A 26,271-nucleotide genomic window follows, 5' to 3' on the forward strand; every position below is an offset into this window, starting at 1 on the left:
ACATTCAACTAAAAGACTGGCTGAACAGGTGTGTCTTTAGTTGCTTCCTTAAAGCCCAGGGATGGAACAGCTCTAATTTCAACAGAAAGTGTGTTCCACAACCCTGGGAACACTATAGAGAAGGCTCGCCTCTGACCTGACATCAGACAAACTGGCTAGGGTAACTTTACAGATCAGACCAGAATGCCTTGTGTTAGGTCAGGGCTGCACAATCTTGGGTTTTGGACTACCATTATCCTTGACTATTGGCCACCGTGGCTGGGGATGGTGGGAACTGCAGTCTAAAGCAGCTGGAGAGCTGAAGTTGTGCAGCCTTGTGTAAGGTATTTGTATGTGTCTGTTCCCACAAAGAGGTAGAGAAAGTATGAGACAGACAACAAAAATGTTTTTATTCTGTGTAGATGTCAAAGTGGTCTTTATCTTCCCTATTACAAATTTAGAGGAAGGACAGAAAAGTGAAGCCATGATGATACTGGAATGAGTCATGCCACTGGTTAAAAAATACTTGGATATATGGTGTACCATAGTTCTTGGATATATGGGGTACAACTAGTTCTCACAAAATACATCTCTGTGAGACCTTTGCTTTGATACCCCTTTATAATACAACATTTCTAGTATCACTTTTGAATTAAATAATCAATATAGGGTTTTTTCTGCGTTAGAAAACTTGGATCTGATATCAGTGTGATGACTCTGCTAGCGCAAACTCCCCCAGTGAGCTCCATGGTTGAGTGGGGATTTCCACCCATACTCTAAATGTGCTTGTAAGAGTTGTCACTTTTTGCCAAAATGGTGATTGCCCTTTTCTTCTCTCTTCTTTTCCCTTTCCCTGATGGCATGTAACTCTTCAATTTTAGATTGAATTGCTGTTGCTGAGTCAGTAGAATATAGACATGTTCCAAAGGATCTTCTAGCCTGGGCAATGGACTCAGGGGCGTAACTACTATTAGGCAAGGGGAGGCAGCTGCCTGGGGGCCCCCACGCCTCAAGGGCCCCCCAGAGGCAAGTCACATGACTATATATTGTGAAGTGTGTAGGTGTCAGCGAGGGGCCCATTTAAAAAATTTGTCTCTGGGCCCACTCCAGCCTTGTTACGCCCCTGAATGGACTACCCTTTATCTCAGGGAACCTATTTTGTCTTCTGCTTTAGAAACTTCAGGCATATACAAAACAGCTCATTAAGCAGATCAGTAAATCTGCTTAACTGAGGAGTGCTTACCTCACAGTCTTGCTAATATTTCTAGAGATTCCTGCCTTGCTCCCAAGAAGTAAAGATGCAGGTTTTAGGGAGTTTATGCTAAGTAGCCCTTATTTGCTTGGCCTTTCAGTGAGGTACCTGCACATAGCTGCCATTTTGAGGATACATATTGTGTTTTCATGTCTCTCCCTCCCCTGCCCCCACTCAAGTCATATTGCAAGCACAGAGTCAGTGTGCAGCATCTAGATGCAAAGGGCCCCGGAGTGGTTTTAAAAGTGCTATGTGTATTGGATTATTTTGTGCTTTATTACCCAGACATAAGTTTTTTAAATTATCTGAGATTCCAGTAACAATAACTGATATTTCTCTGACTTGGTTAATTACTTTATATCATTTGCCTTATATTAAATTGTCCTTGCATTTGCAGCTGCCAGCTCTTAACTTTGAAAGTGCTAAAAATAGCATGACCAAGACTGAGCAGTACTCCAGCAACACTTGTGGTGAGAGATGTAGAGGTCAATGGCAAGAATCGACAGAAGCAGTTGAACTTGAAAACTTTAGGTATCGTGCATTAAAGATAACTAGGGTTATTGTGTTAGTATGAATCTGATTCACATCCTGTCCTGCAGCCTTCTTTATTTTTGTCCCATGAAGTATGTTCTAGAACTTCACAAGATAGTAAAAAACTTCAGGTGCCAAATATAAATACTATGTCTTTAAGACATACTCAGTTGTTATTTTTTAAAAAATTATTCAGTGTGTATTAAGTGTTTATCATGCTCTTTTATTCAACTCCTAGTGGTCTGCCATCCAGAATGCTGATAATGTCCACACTTGCTTAGCTCTGGCAGTGTTGCTGCACCTGGTATTTCCAGACTGAATGTTCAGGGTGAACATAACTATGTCCAGGGGTTGGAGTTCAAGATACCATCTTTTGGTAGGGAGAGGCTGTCAAGGAAGTTAGTCCATTCAGGTAGCACAAAAATTGTATGGTAAGACTCAGCTTCAGCAATGAGTGTCTTCTTTTCACTACGTCAAGATGAGCTTGATTAAACATTGTCCATAATACTCTCAGGATGTCTGACTGGTAGTCAGGCATAGGTGGAAAATGAACTTTTCTGCAGCCTGCTGCTCTGGGCATGGAAGTAGCTGGCCTGGCATCATCTTTTAAGTGCTTTGTAGCAATGGTGGACTGTATCGTGAGAAGAGATGGGCTTGGTAGGAGAACCTTTCTTCTACTTGTGACTGTAGCCCATCCCAAAACTGATGCATGTACAGTTTGAGCTCAGCTTTGAGGGAATCTGAGAGGATTGGGGTTCATTTTTTGATAGGATACTCCTAGTTTGGTCATGCCAGTTCTTTGGGAGAACTGCTGCTGCAGTGTTCAGGAAAGAGGTAGGTAGGTCCAGTTCTCCTTACCCCAGTCTGTTTTTCAGTGTTCATATTTATAACTTGTCATTCCTACAGCCCTTTGAGGGCACAAGCTGCTATGTAATCCATTTTGCACTTTGAAATATAAGCCCTCTTCTCAAATAATTCTCCCCATTCTCAAACATGGGGAGAGGGAACAGGATCATGCCTGCTGCCACTGTTGTCATCTCACTCCCGAGGGCCATGCATGTGTCAATGATCAAGGATGATAATTGGATTCCTTGCATTGCATTCCTTGCTGGATGATCAAGATTCCTTGCTAGTGTGGTTTATGTGGGTTCTCACTAGGGGCTTGGCCAGTGAACACACTGACGTTAGGGAGTGGGACCAATGAAGCCAGTCCTACTCTCCCTGCCTTCACTCTGTTCAGTAAATTAGAGAAGTTTGTAAAAAGAGGGCTTTTGAGACTTTCCCAGGGCTGACTGGTCAGTCCATAGCTGAGCAAGGGTTTGAACTGAGTTATCACTGCCGTATATCCAACACTCTGAGCATTGAACCAAGCTGATTGTAATCTCCATCATTGTAATACTTGTATTAGCTTTGAGTTACTTAAGTATGCATTTGAAGTTATTTTCTGCTTTGACAAAAATCTCTAGTACAATATTCGCTTTCATTGTTGCTAAGTTCTGAGCCAGAAGAATTTGTACCTTTTTGCAATACTGAATATGCCTTTTGTTCCTTAGTATGAATTACAAAAATGAGAGAAATTTTAGCAAACATCCTCAACAAAAGTTGTTTCAAGATATCTTCACAGCTTTGGTTAAGAACCGGCTTATTTGCAGGTAAGAAACATTTTACCTTGGGAAAAGCAGAGAAGCATGCAGCAGAATCAGAGTACCATATATTAGTGCAACTGAGTTGTAATACTTGTATGCCCTCACAAAATGTTAATTTTGCAAGATGTAGTTAGACCTTAATCCAAACAGTACTTCTTAAGTTTATAGAGTTTCATTAAACAATATGGCAGCAGCCTGGCTTCTTCTGTCCCAAAACTAACTTCTTGCAATTATTTGACAGAAGTCTTGGTTTTAAAATGGGACAAGAAACACAGGCCAGTCTAAATTTAGTCATTTGCAAAAGGTAAGTCATCTTCTGCAGCAGTGTCCTTTAAAATACTTGTGCACTGTTCTTATTTAAATTAAATGTTGATGCTTGTTTTGTGGGTGGAACACTCTTCTCTGGGGTCATAATGTGCGTTCCATGGATCATGTAGCTTGCCCCTTAGAACCCCTGCCGCTGTATTGCAATGGCTGTCTATGACCCTTCCTCCTCAGCCTAATTTGTACATGTGTATTTATTGGATCTACAGGACAGACTTGTAACCTGTCTCCTCCCCCACTGCACAGCCCTGCTGATGGCTGTGTGAGCTAAGTGCTCATCCTGCAGTTGACAGGAGTTTTTATTTATTTATTATTATTTAGCACATTTGTATAGGAACATAGGAAACTGCCATATATGGAGTCAGACCATTGGTCTATCTAGCTCAATATTGTCTTCACAGACTGGCAGCGGCTCCTCCAAGGTTGCAGGCAGGAATCTCTCTCAGCCCTATCTTGGAGAAGCCAGGGAGGGAACTTGAAACCTTCTGCTCTTCCCAAAGCGGCTTCATCCCCTGAGGGGAATATCTTGCAGTGCTCACACATCAAGTCTCCCATTCAGATGCAACCAGGGCAGACCCTGCTTAGCTATGGGGACAAGTCAGTCTTGCTAACACAAGACCAGCTCTCCTCTCCGAGAGGAGAGGAGAGCATTACAACAATTAAAATTAAACGTCAAAACTACTAAAAACACAATTAAAACAACATCTAATTAAAAGCCTGGGTGAACAAATGCACCTTGATTGCCTTTTTGAAAATTGTAAGAGATGGGGAGGCTTTTATTTCAGCAGGAAGTGTGTTCCAAAGCCTCGTGGCAGTAGTGGAGAAGGCCTGTCCCTGAGTAGCCACCAAACGAGTTGGTGGCAACTGCAGTCAAACCTCTCCAGATGATCTCAATGGGCAGTGTGGTTCATAGCTAAGAAGACGTTCTCTTAAATACCCAGGGCCCAAGCTGTTTAGGGCATTATAGGTTATAACCAAAACCTTGTATTTTGCCTGGAAACTTTTCAGCAACCAGTGTAGATCTTTTAAGATAGGAGTGATATGGTCTCTCCTAGGTGACCCAGAGACCAACTTGGCTGCTGCATTCTGGACCAACTGCAGTTTCCAGACTACGTACAAAGGCAGCCGCACATAGAGTGCATTTATTTATTTATTTATTTATTTTTACATTTATATCCTGCTCTTCCTCCAAGGACCCCAGAGCGGGGTTCTACATACTTAAGTTTCTCCTCACAACAACCCTGTGAAGTAGGTTAGGCTGAGAGAGAAGTGACTGGCCCAGAGTCACCCAGCAAGTCTCATGGCTGAATGGGGATTTGAACTCGGGTCTCCTGAGTCCAGTGGTTAGAGTCCAGCACTCTAACCACTACACCACGCTGGCTCTCTGCATTGCAGTAATCAATGTCTGGAGATGACCAATAGATGTATTACTGTTCTGAGGTCATTTATCTCAAGAAATGGACACAGCTGGTGTATCAGTTGAAGCTGATAAAAGGCACCTCTGGCAACTGCCTCAACCTGGGAGACTAGGGAGATGTTTGTGTCCAGAAGCATCTCCAGACTGCATACCTGTTCCTTCTGGGGAAGTTTGACCCCATCCAGAACTGGCAGATTAAAATCATCTCCTGAGTTCCAGCCCTGCACAATAAGTACCTCCACCTTATCTGGATTCAGCCTCAGCTTGTTACTTTTCATCCAGCCCATCACTGCCTCCAGGCATTTAGGGAGGTTATGCCTTCTCCTGATGATGTTGACATGGAAAAAAAGATTTGAGTGTCATCAGCATACTGATAACACCCTGCACCATATCTCTGGGTGATCTCTCCCAGAAGTTTCATGTCGATGTTAAACAACATTGGAGACAATACGAAGCCCTCAGGGACACCATACCGAAGTTCAGTTTTTGAAGAACAACAGTCCCCGAGGGACACCATCTGGAATCTGCCCAAGAGGTAACAGTGGAACCACTGCAATTGCCGACAGGAACTGGGTGATATCTAGTTTGGCAAGCCAAATCCCCTAAGGTGTGAGGGTGCAAATGTTTCAGATAAATCAGAAGGAGACAGAGTAGAACCAGGAGTGGAGCAGATGGAAGCTCATGAGAGCTGATCAAAAAAGTCAAATGACAGTAATTGAGATAGCACACATCAATGCTAGGTGAGAGACTTGGCATATAGGTGTTTATATACCAGTGCCAGAAGTCTTTGAGCCAAGATGGGTGAGCTGGAGTGCTTGGTTGCTAATGAAAATATAGATATAGTGTGCATAATGGAAACCTGGTGGAACGCTAAGAAACAGTGGAACACACTTATTTCTGGATACAAACTCTACAGAAAGGACAGGGAAGGGCAGATTGTGGGTGGAGTAGCAATGTGTATATTAAAGAAGGGATAGAATCCAAGAAGCTATAAAACCTAGGAGGACTGAGAGTCCTTCACAGAAACATTATGGGTGACAATACGAAGACTGAAAGGAAATTTGTTACTACGGACATGCTATCGCCCTGTGGATCAAAACTCTGAGAGTGACCTGGAGTTGGGGAAGCAAATTGGAGAAGTGTCAAAGACTGACATAGCTGTATGGTAATTGAATGAGTGACTTCAGTTACCCTCACATAGACTGGGCAAATTCACATGTGGGTATTTATTTCTAGACATGCTAAATGACTGTGCCTTAGAACAGTTTGTCACAGAACCAGCCATGGAGAAGGTGACCTTAGACTTAATCCTGAGTGGTGCCCAGGACCTGGTATGAGATGTCAGAGTTGTAGAACTATTGGGCAACAGTGACCATAGTGTGATTCAATCCAACTTATATGCGAGTGCAGCTCTGCCAAGGAAATCCAACACAGATGCGTTGGACTTCAGAAGAGGAACCTTCTAAAAAATGAAGGGACTGGTCAAAAGGAAACTGAAAGGGAAAGTCAGGAGAGTCAAATCATTCCAGAAAGCATGGAACTTATTTAAAACCAAAATAATAGAAGTTCAGTTGGAATGTATACCAAGAAGGAGGAAAGGTACCACCAAGATCAGGAAGATAACAGCATGGCTAAAAAGTAGATTCAGGGAAGAAGACTTCTTCAGAAAATAGAAGTCCTGCCTAAATGAAGAGAACAGAAAGAAACATAAACTCTGGCAAAAGAAATGCAAGGAGACAATAAGGAATGCAAAAAAGAGAGTTTGAGGAACATATAGCTAGAAATGTTAAGGGAAATAACAAAAACTTCTTTAAATAGATCAGAAGCAGAAAAACTGCCAGGGAGGCGGTTGGACTCTTAGATGATTTGGGTGTGAAAGGGATTATTAAGGAGGATAAGGAGATTGCAGAGAAGCTGAATGAGTTCTTTGCATCTGTCTTCATGGTGGAAGATACTGACCATATACCCGTTCTGGAACTGAACTTCTCAGGCTTGAAGGCTGAAGAACTGGGCTAATTTGAGGTGTTCTAAACTATCTTGAAAAACTAACAAATGTCCAGGGCCAGATGGCATCTACCCAAGAGTTCTGAGGGAACTCAAATGTGAAATTGCTGAGCAATTTCCAAAAAAAAAAAAAAAGTGACCTGTCCCTACAATCAAGCTCTGTACTAGAGAACTGAATGCCAATTCATCTGGGATGAAGTAACTTTTTTCTCTTGTCTTACTATATAGGCGGTCCTCGTTTAGGGTTGCATATTCTAGCTTTGCAAATCTGGGCACCCCAATTTGCATGTTATGCAAGTTAACTGATGCACTGTCCAGTTGACTTGTATTTGCTCTGGATATCTACCTGAGCAAAATAGTTTTCTACCAGAGAATACCATGAAAATTAATGAAACTACACAAAGTTTGAGATATTAATAACAGAAATAGAACAAAAAATACACTGAGTTTTTCAGTTAGGCTGCAATCCTACAGACACTTACTTAGGAGAAAATCTGATTGAAACCAGTGGTACTTCCAAGTAGGCATGCATAGAATGGATTGCACTATAAAGCCAAAAACTAAACATTACAATACACAGGTAGGCAGTGATTTACATAAAAATCAAGCTATCTTCTTAACTGCCCTATAGAGATCACCAGCTGACAAAAAACAAAGGTAAAAAAACAGTGGATTACTTAGTGTAAATCTCTTCCAGACAGCCTCCTGCATTACTTGAAGTCCAGCAGTTGAGCAGAATAGTAACCACACATTTTGCTCCTTAACTCCGTTTCTACAAGGTGTAGAGATTAGCTTTTTTTTTTTTTTTTTTAAGAAAGCTGGGAATCTGGTCAAATCTGGCTACGCTAAGCAATCTAGGCGACTTACTTAAAATCTGGGCACAAGCCGAAATTCCGAGGGAGCTGGTAACCTTACCCTCATTGTCCATGCTTTTGGCACTCGTGGTTTCTCGTATCTGCGGTCGGGCAATATACAGGAAGCCCTTCTTTTCCATAGGTTCTCACATCATGGATCTATCTATTTGTGGCCCCCCTACCTGCATACCAATTCAGTTATCATGGGGGTAGTTCTGCTTATTCACAGTTTTCTACCCTAGCAATAACTGAAGAGGTGTCATGGCTCCTGGCATGCCAGCTAAGAAGTGCAGTAAGTGGCCATTCAATGGCTACTGTCCTTGCTCCCCAGCTGGTGTGCAGGAAGGCTCAAAGAGGGGTGCGAGTGACCAGATGCCTTCCTCACCACCTCTCTAAGCCTTCTGCGGCTTAGAGAGGCAGTGAGGAATGCCCCTGACCACTCGTGACACTTCTTAAAGCCACCCTGTTTGCACAGGGAGACTTGAAGAAGCGACGCAAGTGGCCGGGAGCCTTTCTTGCCGCTGCTCTAAGCCTTTAGAGCGGTGACAAGGAAGGCTCTTGACCACTCTCACTGCCCCTTTAAGCTTCTCTGCTTTTAAATGGCCACTCTTCCTGCTTCCCAAATGGCACACAGGGAGACTTAGTGGAGCTGCAAGTGTCTGGGACACTCATTAAGTGTCCCAGCCACTCTCACCACCTAAATGCTGAACCCAACTCAATTTTTTGGGTTAGATTAAGCACGCAAATATGGTGGTTTCACCGTTCATGGGAGTTTCCCGGAACAGAATCCCCACCAAAAAAAGGAAGGCCTCCTGTATATCTGACTTGGTTATCCACGTTACTCGGCTTCTCATATCCGCGGGTTTTGGCAGCACACCTCTGATCTTACATGGCTGTGCTCTTGCTCCACATGTTAATGGGTTTTGAGAGGAGTTTGTAGAGTGCTTAGGTGTGCATGTTTAGCATTTTTTTGGCTTCTTAAAGCCATTTTGGGTAGCATTTTACAGCATTTAGGAAGGCTTTGGGAGCCTTCAGGAGCCATTGCTCTGGAACATTTGGAAGCTTTTTGGAGCTATTTTTGTGGAGCCTTTGGGAGCCTTTTTTGAGCCATTCCTGTGGAGTTTCTTGGAGCCATTTTCTGGAGTCTCTTGCATGGGATTTGCCTAACTCTGTATCAGTGTTCCCTCTAACAGGGATTCCCAGGTGTTATTGACTACAACTCCCATAATCCCCAAACAAAGGCTATTACAGCTGGTGATGCTGGGAGTTCTAGTCAACAACATCTGGGAATACCTGTTAGAGGGAACATTGCTCTGTATAACAGTTGAACCTTTTTATCTGTGGATTTACTATTCACGGTTCCACCTATCCGCGAGTGTCTAATTTGCATCTGTTCTCATTATCTGTGGATACTAAAGGGTTAAAACCCAGTATCCATGGTTCCTAGAGGGCCAGAAGTGACTGCGGAGATAACTTCCGGCTGCAAATTTGTGAGGCAAAGCCCTTTTGTGGCTCTTTTCTTTTCTTTTCTTTAAAAAAACTTTTGTCTACCATTTTTTGCGGTTTTGAGGAGCATCTCATGGAATTTGGGGGCATTCCTAAGCACATGGGAGCACAGTACAGTAAACAGTTTATTTTTGCATATTTTCACTGAGTTTAGCAGTTTTAAAAACCTTTTCCCCCATTCTGGAACTTAGCCCCCCCTTTCCCATAGGTATAATGCCTTGTTACTCGCTGTAGTAGGCAAGGAATGGAAACCCCGTGAGTAATGAGGTTTGCCAGTACGTTGAGCCTGAGTTAAACTTAGGGTTGTGGGAGATAGTGCAGGCTCAACATACACAAAGATCTTTTGGGGTTACTAGTACCAATGAACTGGAAAGTCATCACTGGTATTGGAATATTGCTTTTGACTCCAGAAAATAGCATAGAAATAAAATAAATAAAAATGCCATCTTCTGTGACGTAACAATCTTCAGATTTCACAGCACTATTCTAACCTAGCGATGAGCAACATCATGGCTAAGACCCATGGAAATAAATAGGTCTTTAGTTAGTTAACTTGTTGCGTTGATTTAAATGTTGCTTAGCCATGGCTAACTTGTCTGGCTGTTGCCCAGTGTTTTAGTAGGGGTGTGCATGGAACATGTTTTGTGTGGCTCAGAATAGAACACAAAGCGCCAGGATGTTCCATCAAACAACTGGCCAAGCTGGTTGTTCCAATGGAACAATCCCAGACCAACCCAGAAGGTTCTGCCATTTTAGGCGGCTGTTGAGAGGACTGAGAGCAGCGCCAAGGGGGCTCAAGAGGTACCTTTAAAAGTAGTTGTTACCACTGATACAAGAAGTATCCATTTCTAATTCATTCTGTGGATTACTACCAGATCATCAGTTATAGGTGAGCAACCTGTTTTTACCGGTGATACTTAAAGACAACCACAGGGGTCTGTGGTCACTAGGAGTCAACATCAACTTGATGGCACACTTTTACTTACTTTTCTAGTAGCAGTGAGCAGTGGTGCTTCACTGACATCCCAGTGCCATGGAGACCCCTCCTACGACACTCAGATGGCCATTGCACATGCGCAGCGGCTATTTGCGTGGCCAGCAACACCATGCTGGCTGTAACAACAACTTTTAAAGGTACTTCTTGCCCCCACCCCCCACACTGCCTTCAGGCCCCTCACTAGCCACCCAGAACGGTGGAACATTCTGGGTCAGAATGAGATTGTTCCATTCCGAGCCCAGAATAGGCCCTTTATTTAACAGGTGTCCTGTTCTGGGCTTGGAACACTCAGAACGGCCCATTCTGCCCATTCCTAGTTTTTAGTTGTAAAAAAAAAGTTGCTTATATTTATGCAAACCCCACAATATTAAATAATTTTAAATCAGTCCTTTTCTTTAGGTGATTGAAATAGAGTCAGGGGTATAGCTAGGGGAGAGAGGCCCGTGTTCATCCCTCTCTAGGGCAGCCCCCCAGAGTGAGGGAGATAATAAAGAAAATAGAGAGGCGTGGAGCTGGATGGCCCTCAGGAGCTGGGGGCCCGTGTTCCTTGAACCCTTTCGCTCAATTATAGCTACTCCCCTAAATAGAGTACCTTCATTTGGAGAAAGGCAGCTGTGGTGGGAACCTGGAAAAAAGCCACTCGTCCTGATGAGTTTTTATTCCAGAGAGATTGCTCCAAATAACTTACTTCTTGAGAGTCATTGCATCCTTTGCAGCACAGCCTTTATTTTTATCACATTATTTTTAGCCATTGGCTTGATTCCTGGTATGGAACTAAACTGTCATCCTAATCAACCACATCTATTTCCAGGAGGGACTGAGGACGTGCAAATACTCACAAATTGTGTGTGTGTCAATATATCTTCATGCTTGCACACAAATCTGGATATTTATCTGTGGTAAAGACAAAGTGGTTTGTTAAACTTTTTAAAATGGAACACTGCATCTGAATATGCATACACATCTCAATTATGCATACACACTGCTTTTTGTTTCTACCTTATACTGGGTTGGGTTGAAACCTCAAAATTCTATGTTAAAACTATTAGTGTTCGTGCAATCAAAATTAATCTGCATGTAGCTGTTAATGCATTATTTTTATCTATTTATTGCAGGGAATGGGCTAATAGAGCTTCATCGGTTCATTTTCTGAGAGTTTTAATTTGTGTACGATTATTAATGAGGGATCCATGCTATCAGGTTGGTTTCCAAATTGTTTTCTTTTGAAACATAATTTAGGAATATTTCACTGTTTCTAGTAGTAATAAATCCTAAAACTGAAGAACTGTTACTGTTGATGCTATACGAACATCTTTGCATGTTTGTCACTTGCAAAATCTAATATGCTGATCATCTGCCCCCTTATGGGAAGTTTTGAAACTACAATTTCATCATTCTAGCCCAGAAGTTACCATAATTTAAGTATTCTGGTCTGCCACTTAGATTAGTGATCATCTAGCATTGTGGCTATAAAAATTCCTTGCAATGCCTGTTTAATAATAAAGTCTGTACATTAGTACTAACAGAGCACTTTGTACACCTCTATCTTAATTATTGTCTTGCTGGTATGATAAGTCTGAGATTGGCTGCTAGTTGATTTACTGATGCTGTGAATTCTTAAGTGTACTTTCTACAAAGTGATTCAGTTCAGGGGACTTTACATTAAAGTTAATGAGAATATGTTTAGGATTGAGACAAACCTGTTAGTTTAACTTAAAATGGCTGAATCTGAATGAGAGGAGAGCTGGTCTTGAGGTAGCAAGCATGACTTGTCCCCATAGCTAAGCAGGGTCTGCCCTGGTTGCATCTGAATGGGAGACTTGATGTGTGAGCACTGCAAGATATTCTCCTCAGGGGATGAAGCCACTCTGGGAAGAACAGAAGGTTTCAAGTTCCCTCCCTGGCTTCTCCACGATAGGGCTGAGAGAAGATTCCTGCCTGCAGCCTTGGAGGAGCCATTGCCAGTCTGTAAAGACAATACTGAGCTAGATAGACCAATGGTCTGACTCAGTATATGGCAGTTTCCTATGTTTCCTATGTTTTCAAAACTACTGAACCTGATTGGATTACAGCTGAGAGTGTTAGGCCGCTAACAGTCTACAAACAGTTTGATATACTTGCTTTGCCCCCCCTCCACTTTTCTTTTTTTATATAGGAAGTGCTTCACAATCTGAGTGGGATTGACAGCTTAGCACAGGTAAAGTTCTTTGTTTTGTATAGAATCTTTTCTTGCACATGAATTTGAATTTACAAGGACAAATTTATAGTTACTGAAGATACTATAAAACATTTTGTTAAGAAAAGAGAAAACTGTATGATCCTGGATAAATGCATGTGATATTTTCAGTGGTGCATAAAACAAGTCTATATGCAGTGCAGCTGAAATACAACAGTGACCATCTTTATAATTTTTTGAAACTCTAAGTGGCTTGCTTCAATGAAAAGAGCATATGCCTTGATGATGGATCAAAATTCTGTTCTGTAGGGTAGGGCCTTCTGGCTTGTACCTTACAATTGGACTTATGTCTGGCCAAATAAGAAAATTGAAGTGCTTAAATGAAGGACACATTGGGTATAATCTACTAGACACTATATCTTGAACCTGTACTTATTAGAATATATATACTGTATATGTCCTTTGTTCACGTGGCTAAGTTGGGAAACTGAGATGGAGTTATGGTTTTTGCTAGGCTTTTCTTTACCACTCTTAGCAGAATACCTGACTCTCTGAATAATAATGGCTAAAACTGAACAAGATAACCATGCCCAATTAGCATGTTCTTGATGAGCAACCTGAAATTGAGTAGCAGGTGACTGAGAAACCATAGTAAACTGGACTCTGCAGTTAATTGTTAAATTAGTGTGCTGCCTACTTGTCACACACAAATGTTGTATTAAATTTAGATTCCTATAACTTGCTGATGTGACAACCCTTTCCCCATGTCTTTAATTTAACAATAACTAAAAATTTCTTTCTGTAGTATATGGAAATTGTAGCAAATGACTATCTTGGATATGGAGAAGAACAGCATAATGTAGACAAATTGGTCAACATGACATGTGAGTTTTGATTGACACATTCACTTATATTTATTTTATCGATAGCAGCAAAGTGTATATGAAAGACATTCATTGTGTTTGTCAAAGTGTGATGCTACCCAGCTGCTGTCACATAGAAAGCATAAGAGGTCAAAATGCTAAGAACGACTCTCATTTTGATGAGTATTGTAATTTTGAATCCTAAATTCCTGACACCTACTTGTATCGTCAAACATTTTTGTGGTGTGCATTTTAATTATGTCATGGAACCTACTACTTATGAGCACATTGCTATTTTGGTGTTGTGCTTTTCTTAGTAAAACGTCTTTCTGCAAGCATGTGATTTTTTTCAATTTTCTTCACTCCACAGATATTTTTCAAAAACTATCTGCTGTTAAAGATCAAAGAGAATGGGTTACAGACAGTGGAGCACATAAAGTAAGTGAACAGTCTTGCTTTTAATAAGCTCTTTTGATGGCAGTTTTATGCTTTTCAAAATGCTCTTCAAAATTAGATAGAATTACCTCCCATCTGAAAATCTCTGTACAAGGTATATTTTGGTAGGGTTAACAATGATAAAACAATTAATTGGCAGGCTGACTAAGGTAGGACACATATGATTTTTGCAACGGTGAATATTTTATCTTATTTAGTTATTCAGACCAGAGTATTGTAAGGAGATATAAGTGGGTGTTAATTGCTGTGTTGTCTCCTTTTGTAATGAGTTACTGGACCATTTGCAAATAGGTTTAAGACACGGCACTTAATCAATCAATCAATCAAATTATTTTGTCTGTCACGATAATATTATTGGAGCAAGATACAAAGTCACTGACCACACTTTCCAGCATATTGCTTTTCTTAAATGACCATTTCTTGTTAGGCACACTTCTTCTGAAGAAGGCATTAACAAGGAGAATGCAATCTCTACCTGCTATTTTAAAAAGAAGGGAAAAGAGGAAGGATGATTGAAGGATATGTAACATTATAGGAGGAAAAAGTGGGCAGAGAGATAGTTCTGTGAAGTAACTGGAGCAGTTAATAACTAAGCTCTTCATTAAACAAGTGAAGAAGATAAATTAGTCTCAGCCAATAACCTTCAACAGCTGGGTCTGTCCAGTTGATTTCCAAAATTTCTCTCAGGTCTGCACAGCCATAAAATAGCTAAGAGAGAAAAATGTGCCTTTCTGTCATTTTGAAATTTTTTCTCAACAGAGAATCCATTGGGAAAAACAAAATGCATGCCTTAAAACGTTTTTGTAGCAAATATTATCTCCATACTTACTTCTCATAAATATCACAGGTGAAGTTTGCATACTGTAATGGAATTGTGCTGAGTTAAATTTATGGACTTTATTATAACTATTTTCTATTTGCTGTTTGTTCACACACCACTGATATTTTGGAATGATTTTACAGAACACTTCTTTCAGTTTACAGAAACCTCTTGCCTAGTCACCTGCAAGTAAGGCAATTCTTTCTTGCCACAAATTATCAGACAAGTGGCTATTTGAAACATTTCTTGAGTCAGCATTGGTGAATGTAGTTGGAAAGAGAAAATTCACAGCCTTACTGTATCTGTGTGGACAGCTTACTCTGTGTTCTGTATCTACGATGGGAATCAGTCAAAGAACTATGTCCCATTGATTTAATAGGAATACATTAAACTCATAGCCCTTGCAAATCATGGCACTTAGCATGGCTTGTGCTTGGTTATACCTGAGATTAATTAAACATTACCTCTGCTGATTCCTTAATATATGTTTCAATCAATTCTTTGACTAGTTAAAGTCAATAAAATTAAATGGTTTTTGTTGAGCCTATGTTCAATCTGAGCATCATGTTATGATGCTATGATTTGGTCCCTCCTGCCTTTTGCATAATAATACCTTGCATATCTGGATCGTAATCCATTGTATTCATAAGGAATGGGTTCTGTACCTGTGCAGAGACCTCACAGGTAGATGGACTAGCTACTCATGACGTCCACTCTGCCCTGCACATCACTAGACAGCAACTTAGTGCATCCAAGCACCTAGCAGAAACAGTCACATGCCATGGTAACTATGGTGACTTTACACAGTCACACATGGTTGAGATCTACATCCCTACAGCAGGACATGTGTGAACGTGTAGATAATCTGGCACTTGATGGGAAAGACCTCTTTAGTGAGAGCACACAGATTCCACAGTGGAATCATTAAAGAAATAGGAGTTTACAGCCAAAACATTCATGGCATCCACATCAGCTTCAGCAATGTCTTCCCATTATCATCCTTATGGTCACCAATGACCCACATACAGACAACAGGATAGGCAGGATTTCCGTCGTTGGTACCAACCATACCAAAGGAATAAAAGATTTGGACAAAAAAAAAAAAAACAAATCCCAGAGCAACAGGCCTCCCAAGGACAATAATAAACAGACTCTTTGATCTGCTTGACTGTCCACTGCACAAACGACAGCAGATGACTGCCAAAGCACAGAACACATGCTTTGTGGGTACTGACAATTCCATCAAGTTGGCAAGCCATACCCAAGCATGGCACTGCATAACATCAGATCAGTGGGTACTCCAGATTATCAGGACTGGTTATGCTATAGAGTTCAAAGCTTTGCCTCCATTCTTGGGACTGAAATACACCAGAACAACTCCTACATTGTTGGAAGAAGTGCAGGTGCTTCTGAAGAAGCAGGCAATCATCCCTGTGTGGTGGATGGAGAGAATGTCTGGATTTTACTCCCGTTACTTTCAGATCCCAAAGAGGGATGGGGGAATTTGGGGTCTTGACTGTTTTGTGTGGGCACACAAGTTCAGAATGACGACGTTGCAAGGGATACTCCTTCTCCTGTGGAGGAGTGGGCAGCAATGTTAGATTTGACAGATGTGTAGTTCCACTTGGGCATACAAGAGAACCACCACAAGTATCTAAGATTTATAGTGGGAGATGCAGTGTTCCAATATACTGTTCTTCCCTTTGGATTATCAACAGCCCCGCATGTGTTCACAAAACTCATGGCGGTGGTAGTGGCATCCTTATGGACGGAAGGAAATTCAGGTGTTACCACAAAAACAGGCAATAGTACCAGTGTGCTGGATGGAAAGAATATCCGGATTTTATTCCCGATATTTTCAAATCCCCAAAAGGGATAGGGGTGTATGGGCAATTATAGACCTTAGGGAACTCAACGTGTATGTGTGCGCATGCACATTCAGAATGACGACGTTGCAAGGAATACTACATCTCCTTTGCAAGGAGGAGTGGGTGGCAAAATTAGACTTAAAGGACACATATTTCCATGTGGGAATACGGGAAAACCATCGCGAGTATCTACGATTTACAGTGGGCGATGTAGTGTACCAATATTTTGCCATGCCATTTGGTTTGTTAACTGCACCATGTGTGTTCATAAAGGTGATGGCAGTCGTGGTGGCATACTTAAGAACGGAAGGCGTGGTGATCTTCCTATATTTAGACGACTGGCTAATGGTCAGCAACGACAAAGAAAGGTTACTTTTGCAGATCCAGTTTGTGCTGCGTCTTCTAGAGGATTGGGCATCAATGTCAGCTGGAAGAAGTCAGACCTGAAACCACAAAAACGCATAAGTTACATCAGTGTGGAACTAGATATGCAGTTAAAAAGGGCATTCTTACCAATGGACAGATATCTGCATATCAGAAATCGAGTTCAACAGATCACCTTAAATCCACAACAACCAGCAGAAGCTGTTCAACAGTTGATGGGTTTGATGGCTTCGTGCAACTCCATGATGTGTTATACGCGTCTGTGGATCTGGACACTGCAGATGTGGTATCTAAGAAACTTCCACCTCAATGTAGACAGCCAATGAAATATGCCAACACTTCCGCAAAATGTATTAAACTCACTGCGTTGGTGGACAGTGCACTGAAATCTACATCTACAGGCCAGAGTCCCATTCGTGCCCATGATCCCCACACGATCAGTGACAATGAATGCCTCCTTGTGGGGATGGGGGCGCGCATTGTGATGAGCATCAGGTGCAAGGTCAGTGGACATGGCACCAAAGACAAATGCATATAAACTACTTGGGATTACTAGCAGTGTTAATGGCGCTAAAAGCATTCAAACCACTGCTTCAGAAGAGAGTGGTGCAAATCCATCTGGACAATACAACAACAGCAAACAAGGAGGAACAGTGTCTTGCTCCATCTGTTGGCTAGGTCTACAGATATGGCAATGGTGCATAGACCGAGATATTCACCCTTTAGCTTTCCACATAAGGGGGGTATAAAATGTACTGGCGGATGACCTCAGCTGTGTGATTCTGCAGAATCAACACCACGAGTGGGAATTAAACAACATATACCTAACAAAGGTCTTCAATCAGTGGGGTCATCTATCAATAGACTTGTTTGTGACTTATGCCAACAGAAGACGTTATCGATACTGCTCATATGCAGGACTCAGTAAGGGATCTTTGGGTGATGCTTTTCAACACATGAGGAACAGGGGACTTCTTTACCTGTTCCCACCACAACCTTTAATAAACCAGGTACTGGCACAAATGATGCGAGACAATACATCAGGAATTCTAGTAACTCTGTGGTGGGCCAGGCAGCCATGGTTTGTGCTGCTTCTCAGGCTCTCAAGGGGGTCTACCATGGATTCCCACTCCAACCAGACTTACTGGTCCAGGACAGAGGGGCCATACATTATCCAGAAATAAACTCTGTATGGATAACAGCATGGAGAGTCGGCTTCTAGATAAGATATTACTTAATAATAGAAGGCAGTCGGCGACAAAAAATTGCTACAATAAATGGAAAAGATTCAAGGTGTATGCTAAACAACTTGGATTTTTCCCTAGAAAAGCCACATTAAGATAAGTCTTGCTTTATGACATCCTTAAATATAAAATGGTTGGCAAATTTGTCTCTCAAGTTACATTTGGCAGCTATTTCTTCAGAACACAAGTGATGGGATGGTACAACAGTATTCTCCCACCCAGATAGTAAGAAGTTCTTTAAAAAAATGTGAGAATATCCCTTCTGGATCAGTCCTAATGCCAATCTAGTCCAGCATCCTGTTTCACACAGTGGTCCACCAGATGCCGCTGAAAGCCACAGGCAGGAGTTGAGGGTATGCCCTCTCTCCTGCTGTTACTCCCCTGCAACTCTGGTACTCAGAGTCATCCTGCCTTTGAGGCTGGAGGTGGCCTATAGCCCTCCAGCTAGTAGCTGATGATAGACCTCTCCTCCACGAAGTTATCAAAACTCCTCTTAAAGCCATCCAGGTTGTTGGCTGTCACCACATCTTATGGCAGAGAATTCCACAAGTTGATCATGCGTTGTATGAAAAAGTACTCCTGTTTGTTGGTCCTAGATTTCCTAGCAATCAATTTCATGGGATGACCCCTGGTTCTAGTGTTATGTGAGAGGGAGAGAATTTCTCTCTATCCACTTTCTTCACACCATGCATGATTTTATAGAACTCTATCATGTCTCCCCACAGTCGTCTTTTTTCTAAATAGCCCCAGTTGTTGTAGCCTTGCCTCATAAGAAAGGTGCTCTAGGCCCCTGATCATCTTAGTTGCCCTCCTCTGCACCTCTTCTGAAAGGATTAAACAACTTGTATCCACCAGTTAAAAAACCAATGGAGCAATGGAGCTTATCACTAGTATTGTCATCACTAATGGAGTATGCATTTGAACCAATAAAGGCTGCATCTTTGCAAATGAAAACCTTGAAAACAGTTTTCTTAATTGCAATTACTACTGCAAGGCATGTGACTGAACTGACTGTGCTGAGAAAAGACAGGCCGTACACTCAGATGTATCCACATAAAGTAGTAATGCACATGGATCCATATTCCGGCCTAAAGTGCTGACGGAATTCCATTTAAATGAAAATATAACACTACCTAGCTTCTTTCAAAACCAAGAAATGCCTTTAGAAGTGGAACTGCATTCCTTGGAGGTATGGCACACATTGCTGTATTATCTGGAAGCCACAAAAGACATGAGAAAAACAAACAGATTATTCATTGCATACATAGGAAAGGCCGAAGGGTGACCAATATCGAGAGAAAGACTTGTCCAATGGTTAGCGCAACTGATTGTGATAGTATATAAACAACAGGGGAAGGATCCCACATGTACCATTCGGACTCATTCAACAAGGGTTTATGTATCTTCTGCAGCTCATCTATCATGACTATCAATGGTTGATATCTGTAAAGCTCATCTCAGCAGCCATTCATAAAGCATTACCCCATTGACCTGTGAATAGCAAAAGAAGCAGACTTCGGGTGGACTGTGCTAAAGCAGGTGCTGCCATATCTTCAGGGGCTACTGTGCCAACCACCAGATGGGAAGCTGGCTAATCACCTATTCACTATGAATGTGATAGATCATTGCTCACCTGTAACTGATAATCTGGTAGTGATCTGTTGTATTCATAAAATCCAACCGAACCTCCCTGCAACAGTAGCTTAAAGCAAACATACTTACCTTACAAAGACACTATAAGATAATCAAGAGATGATCTTTCAATCTGCAAGAAATTGAGTAAGAGGACTTGCCAACTGCCGAAAATAATGGAAGCACAGAGCACGTGCAGGGCAGACAGGGCATCACGAGGAGCTAGTCAATCTATCTGTGAGGTTCCTGCGCAGGCGCAGAACCCATTCATTATGAATACAATGGATCATTACCAGATCATCAGTTACAGGGAAGGGGGGACCTCCAAAGGCATTAAGGTCCAGGCTCCAAAATTACCTAGGTGCACCTCTGCAGGTGAGCAACCTGTTTGTCTTAATATCATTTCCTGTGATATAAAGTGTGCATTTATAGGGGACATGCACTTGCATTGTTTAATATATGACAAAATAGCAAAGTGATTTGGGGTTACATTTGCAAATGCTATGTATAGGATTATTAAGGCTTTTAAGCCTTTGTAGATCTATGTAGCCTGAAAATATGCTAAATTCACATTCTAAAAAGAGGGGAGGGGGTATGTGTGAAAATTGCCAAGCATATGTTTGTCTTTTAAATTATTGTTTTGCAGACTTTGGTAAACTTACTTGGAGCTAGAGACAATAATGTCCTACTAGGTGCATTACTTGCTCTCACTAGCTTAGCAGAGAGGTAAGTTCAATCTGATATGATTATGATGTGTCCTAGACATTTTATTTTCTGCTATAGCAAAATGTGTATTTAATACGAACAAAATATTGATAATCAATCTTCATTCCCACTTAATCCTTAGAACACTACACTTTTACTTTCCATTTAATCAACTGTTGACACTTCCCCAGATAGCACACCAATTATGATCATGATTGCTGTACAAAATGTTGTTTGTGAGTGTCATATGCTCCTAATGGATTTTATGATGCAGTCACAGTGAAGTGACTTCTAACTTGTGCCTTTGCTATTTTAGAAGCCTATTATTTTATGGCTAGTTTTTAAAAAACCGTTTGAGATTGTGTATACCACTAGTGTAGAAATCTCGTACAGCATGCTTCTAGCCCCCCCCCCCCCCAAGTAGTGAGTGACAACAAAACCTTCTCCTACAGCAGTGCTTGTATACTTTTGTCAATTTAATTTTTAAATTTTTGGAATTGAGAGCAGCATTCAAACTAGTTAGCCTTTAATTTCAGTGGGATTTAATCTGCATGCTGCCCATGGTATACTACTCCTATATAAAATAGCACATTTTGACTTTTATTTAAAACATAGCAGGCAGCAGCATGCTACTCCCCTACAGCCAGCCTATTCATCTCCCTCGGAGTCCATATGTTACATCGGGAAAGACTATTGACTGCTGTCCCTGAAAGATGCTTACAAGGATATTGTGAAATGTCTAAAATGTGATTGTGGCATGCTTTTGGCAAGTGCATGAGAAAGCCCTAAGACTCTGAGAACATGCTTACACTGGAGCCACGGGGATAATGTAGGTTATATTTATTACTTGATGACTGGAACATCAAATGATTACTTAGACATGTATGAAACAGTCATCACAAATCAAACACCACACTGGCATATTATCATGAACACATTATTTTTCAGCGGAAGCTGTTTACATGGTCAACTGCAAACCAAGTATGTGAATCACCCATCAGTCACATCTTAATCTCTTCTACACAGTGCTTGTTCGAATAATTGTGCAACCTTTGGTACCAGTCATTTGGATCTGCTTCCAACTATGGTTTCCTTAACAAATTTAGTGGAAATCTGAAGTTGAAGCACATTGGATAAACTTCAGAGAGAGGCTCTAGCATGGAATTGCTGAAGTAGAATTTATCAAAAGGTGTGATTGTATTCATTTAGAACTCAGTGTCAACCAAGGGGTTTTCTTGTCCCACAACTGGTATTAAATTAGCACAGCAGAGCTAGGATGATAGTGTTGGCTTTCCTCTCCAGAACAGTCTTGATCCTGAACTGTTGTTTATGCCTTGATACAAATTTATAATTTAAACATTACAAGTAGCCTCAGATCCATAGAATTGCTTCGGAATGGAGGAAGCAGGGTATGCATGTCTCCCTAATGCCTGATCTAAACAAGCAACAGAATGAGATGGTAGAATGTTAGGAGTTAGTACAGATTGTACCACTTCAGACAGCAGGCAGAGTATTCCAGATTTTGAAATTCCTCTAGATTTAGAAAGAATCCTGCTTATAGAGAACTAGCATAGCTGGGAGAGAGGTTCTTGCTCAGTCTTTGGCGTGCTGTGTAGCTTTTCCTTTGCACAGAAAATGTTTTATCAACATTTCTTTAATGTAGGGGAATGTTCCAATATGTGTTCACCCATCTGAAGTCTGAAATGGTACAATCTATTCTACTACCTAAGACTTGCACTCCCTCATTCTAATGTATATGTAGACCATACCTAAATATGTTGGGTTTTGATGCTTATGTAAGAAACAAAAAGTGAGGTCATACTATTAAGGGCACATTAATTTCATTATTATTAAGGGCACATCCCAACCAGGGATGGTCTTCCAGTGTCCTGGATTCTTGTAGTGTTCCAAGCACAGTTCAAGATACTGCTTTTAAGATTTAAATCATGGGCCCTACAGGTTACTGAAAGTGCACTCTTAACAATAACATGCATCATATTTGAATGACAAGGGCATGTAGAGAGCAGCTGTGGCACCATTATGCAACTTATTTCCCCAGGAGGCTTGCCAAAATCCAAGCCTGCCATCTCAGGAAACACTGTACAGCTATTTTCTTTGGGCTAGCTTTTGGTAGCTGGTTGTAGTCAGACTGGTGTTCACTGTGTTTTTCTTTAATCTGGATTGTGATCCATTGTATTCATAAGAACCGGGGTTTCTGCGCCTGCGCAGGGACCTCCCGGGCTGACTAGCTAGCTCCTCTTCGCGCCCCGCCCGTCTGCACGTGCCTTGCAGCTTCCGTTAGAATCGACGGTTGGGGCGCCTCTCCTTCAGTTTTCTCTTGACCGCCAAAGCGCTTACACCTCTTGGCTGTTGCTCCTCAATTATTATCAAAAATTTGACTTCGGACTGTTTGACTATTCTCTACTGAGCGGATTAATTGGTTTGACTTCAGAACGAACAACGGACTTGATTTGGGACTCTGATTCTAACTTCGAAGTTTGTACAGGACGGTTTTGACTCGGAACGGCGAACGGACTTGATTACGGACTCTGCTTTGTTTGTTCCTAAGATTGTTTACTGAATTTGACTCGGAACGGCATTTGGACAATGGAAGCTAAGAAGACATTCAAACGGTGTGAAAAGTGTCGAGCAAAGTTGCCTTCGACTGATTATCACGACGCCTGTTTGATGTGCCTAGGAGAGAATCATAACACGGCGGCGTGTAAGATATGCTGCTCGTTTTCAAAACAAACTAGACAAAATAGAGCTCTCAGGCTTCGAGCTGCGTTATACGAGGAGGCACTTCGACCGCCAACTCCTCGTCCGTCGGCGTCGATGAGTTCCGGATCGACATCGGGAGCTTCGATGTCGAAGGAGTGCGGTGCGTCAAGCTCCCCGGGATTGGGTTCCAGTGGGTCTGCTGATAAGCAGTCTAAAACCACTGTTGACACTCTGTTTAAGAAACCAAAGGAGGTTTCCAAAAAACGGAAGCATAAGGATAGAGATCGTCATGCTTCTGAGAGGGAAGGTCGCCATCGTGAGGAGTCTCGCCATCGAACTCCCTCACCGACGGCAGCACAGATTTACGACGTGGACTCGGCTGAGTCCCCTACAGCCTCGACGTCGACACCTCCGGTATCGACGGTCAGGATGGTTTCGGCTTCGACATCGACTTTAGTCTCGACATCGACACCAGCGTCGACATCGAGATTGGACCAAGGCAGTCTGGGACAGGCGTCGACATTGGAATCGACGTCGACGTCGATATCGGCGTCGAGGCATTTGCAAGTCTCGGCATCGGAGCCTCCCATAACTGCCCAGGCGGTGTATGCCATTCCTCCGTCAGCGTCCACGGTGCCGGAGCAGATATTGAATGTGAACACTGCTCCTTCGTCGGTGTTGACGGCTTCGACATTGAGGAGGATTCCTCATCTTTTGTCACCGGCATTGACGCCGGCACAGTCCCCCTCGACGCCGAGGACTCCGAGTCTGGCTACACACGGGGACGGACTTAGAGAACTGCTGGAGTCGAGTTCGAGTACCCCCTCGGGTGCGACGTTTCGCGGCTTCCTGTCGACAGGCTTAGACGAGGGTCCTGGAGGTGGAGAGCTGGCTGATCTGCCTCATGTTGCCTCACTGACACCAGCAGTGGTCCAGGATCCAAGAACCGATGTCGGGTGCTCTACGATGCTGCAGCCAACTCATTCCTGCGGTTTCCGCCATGGTGTGCCGGATGATTATGCAGAGTTCTTGCGTTGGAAAGCGGCACAGGTAGAAATGCAACCAGTGCAAGGGCTGCGGAATTTTGTGCAGGCTGGACAACTTGCTCAGCCGCTGCTGCAGTCAGAGCATGCAGACCATCAGGGGCCGTCTGTGAACTTGCCTATACAAACACCATTGGTGCAAGTTCAAACCTACCTTCCAGAGAATTCAGTTACCTGTGGTCCAGACGAGGATGCCAGAAAAACCTGCTGGGAAAAGAAAGAGGAAAGCAACACCTCCTCCTTCTGAACCATCATCTTCACCCTCTGATGACAGTGAGGACGATGAGTCGGGACCGGCCTCTGACAGAGATGATATCAGTCGTAGGTCGGACCCCCCTTCGGATGTGCCACCAAAACTATCCACCTCGCCAACTGAGGAATTGAAAGCTTACCATATCCTCATAAGGGACATCGCTGAAGCCCTGGGCATGGACGTAAGCTCTCCGGATGCGGACGTTGCTGACCCGGTCTATAATATGATGAGGCGGTCTAAGACATCGCATCCTATTGCCCTCACCATGATTCCTGGGATAGACAAGGCTGCGAAGGTGGCATGGGACTCAGTGGGGGTCGGGGCTCCGACTTCCAAGCGCATTGAGAATTTGTATAGGGTGACTGAAGGAGAGAACTCTTACCTGTTACGTCATCCTATACCGAACTCCTTGGTTGTCAGTTGCGCTTCATCCACCAAGAGTGGACACCGTCATTCCACGCCTGCTGACAAAGAGGGGAGGAAAATGGACGTTATGGGTCGAAAGATCTATAGCACCTCCAGTTTAGCAATTCGTATTGCTAATTATGCGGCGTGTATGGCACGCTATAACCATTTACTTTGGGATGCGCTCTTACAGGATTCATCCTCTTTGTCTCCGGAGGACTTCCAATGGAGATTTAATGATGTGTACGAAAGAACAACGGCAATAACGCGCCAACAACTGAGCGCATTCAAACACTTGTCGGAGACGGAATCGAGAGCAATGGTGACGGCAGTGAGCTTGCGCAGGCATGCGTGGCTTCGCTCAGCAACCCTGCAGACAGACATGAAGGAGAAAGTCGAGTCCTTGCCATTTGACGGCAAAGGCTTATTCCATGAGGACACGGACACGTCAATGGAGACGTTGAAAAAATCTAAATTCACTGCCCGCACCTTTATGGTGCCTTCGAGCGGTTCCAGCTCAACTACAAGGAGCCGCAATTATTATCAGAGAAAGAGTGATCGGTATCGGGACCACAAAGAATACCGAAAACAATTCAGACCTTACCAACGCGGTAAGGGCTTTAACCAAAAACAAAAAGGAAAAACAGCTTGTCAAGGCGACAAGGACGCTTCCAGCAAGAGCTTTTGACGGGACTGTTCGTCCACTGCATCAGTTTTGCAGCAGCCAATTAAGTCCAACGCTACAATCCAGGACCCACTACATCGGCCCTGTAGTTGCCAGGATCAACATCAAACTGGCAAGCCGTGCGCCAGCATGGCACAACATAACATCCGACCGGTGGGTACTGAGAATAGTGCAGACTGGATATGCGTTGGAGTTCAAGACAAGGCCTCCCTTCTCTGGACTGGTCTATACGCCGGCCACGGAGGTGTTGCGGGAGGAGGTCAAGGTGCTGCTGGAGAAACAGGCGATCACGCGGGTGCAATGGGCGAACAGACTGACCGGCTACTATTCCCGGTATTTTCAGATACCAAAGAGAGACGGTGGAATAAGAGCCATAATGGACCTGAGGGGGCTCAACCTCTTCATTCGGACCAGGAAATTCAGAATGGTAACGCTGCAGGGAATTCTGCCTCTGCTGGTGAACGAACAGTGGGCAGTTACTCTGAATCTCAAGGACGCTTATTTTC

At 42.7% G+C, this 26,271-nt stretch overlaps 1 protein-coding gene across 1 annotated transcript in view; it reads left to right on the plus strand.

Annotated features, from left to right (window-relative positions):
- The window catches only part of NEK10 (NIMA related kinase 10), a 192,594-nt gene that overhangs the window by 4,489 nt on the left and 161,834 nt on the right, over positions 1 to 26,271 (plus strand). Inside the window, exons 4-10 of the mRNA XM_053263336.1 lie at positions 1,629 to 1,762; positions 3,316 to 3,414; positions 11,626 to 11,710; positions 12,666 to 12,707; positions 13,492 to 13,570; positions 13,920 to 13,987; positions 20,600 to 20,679. Of these exons, the coding sequence (XP_053119311.1) occupies positions 1,629 to 1,762; positions 3,316 to 3,414; positions 11,626 to 11,710; positions 12,666 to 12,707; positions 13,492 to 13,570; positions 13,920 to 13,987; positions 20,600 to 20,679 (587 nt within the window). The remainder of the gene's footprint in view (positions 1 to 1,628; positions 1,763 to 3,315; positions 3,415 to 11,625; positions 11,711 to 12,665; positions 12,708 to 13,491; positions 13,571 to 13,919; positions 13,988 to 20,599; positions 20,680 to 26,271) is intronic.

This window comes from Hemicordylus capensis, chromosome 6 (assembly GCF_027244095.1).
Source record: "Hemicordylus capensis ecotype Gifberg chromosome 6, rHemCap1.1.pri, whole genome shotgun sequence".
Lineage (NCBI taxonomy): Eukaryota > Metazoa > Chordata > Lepidosauria > Squamata > Cordylidae > Hemicordylus > Hemicordylus capensis.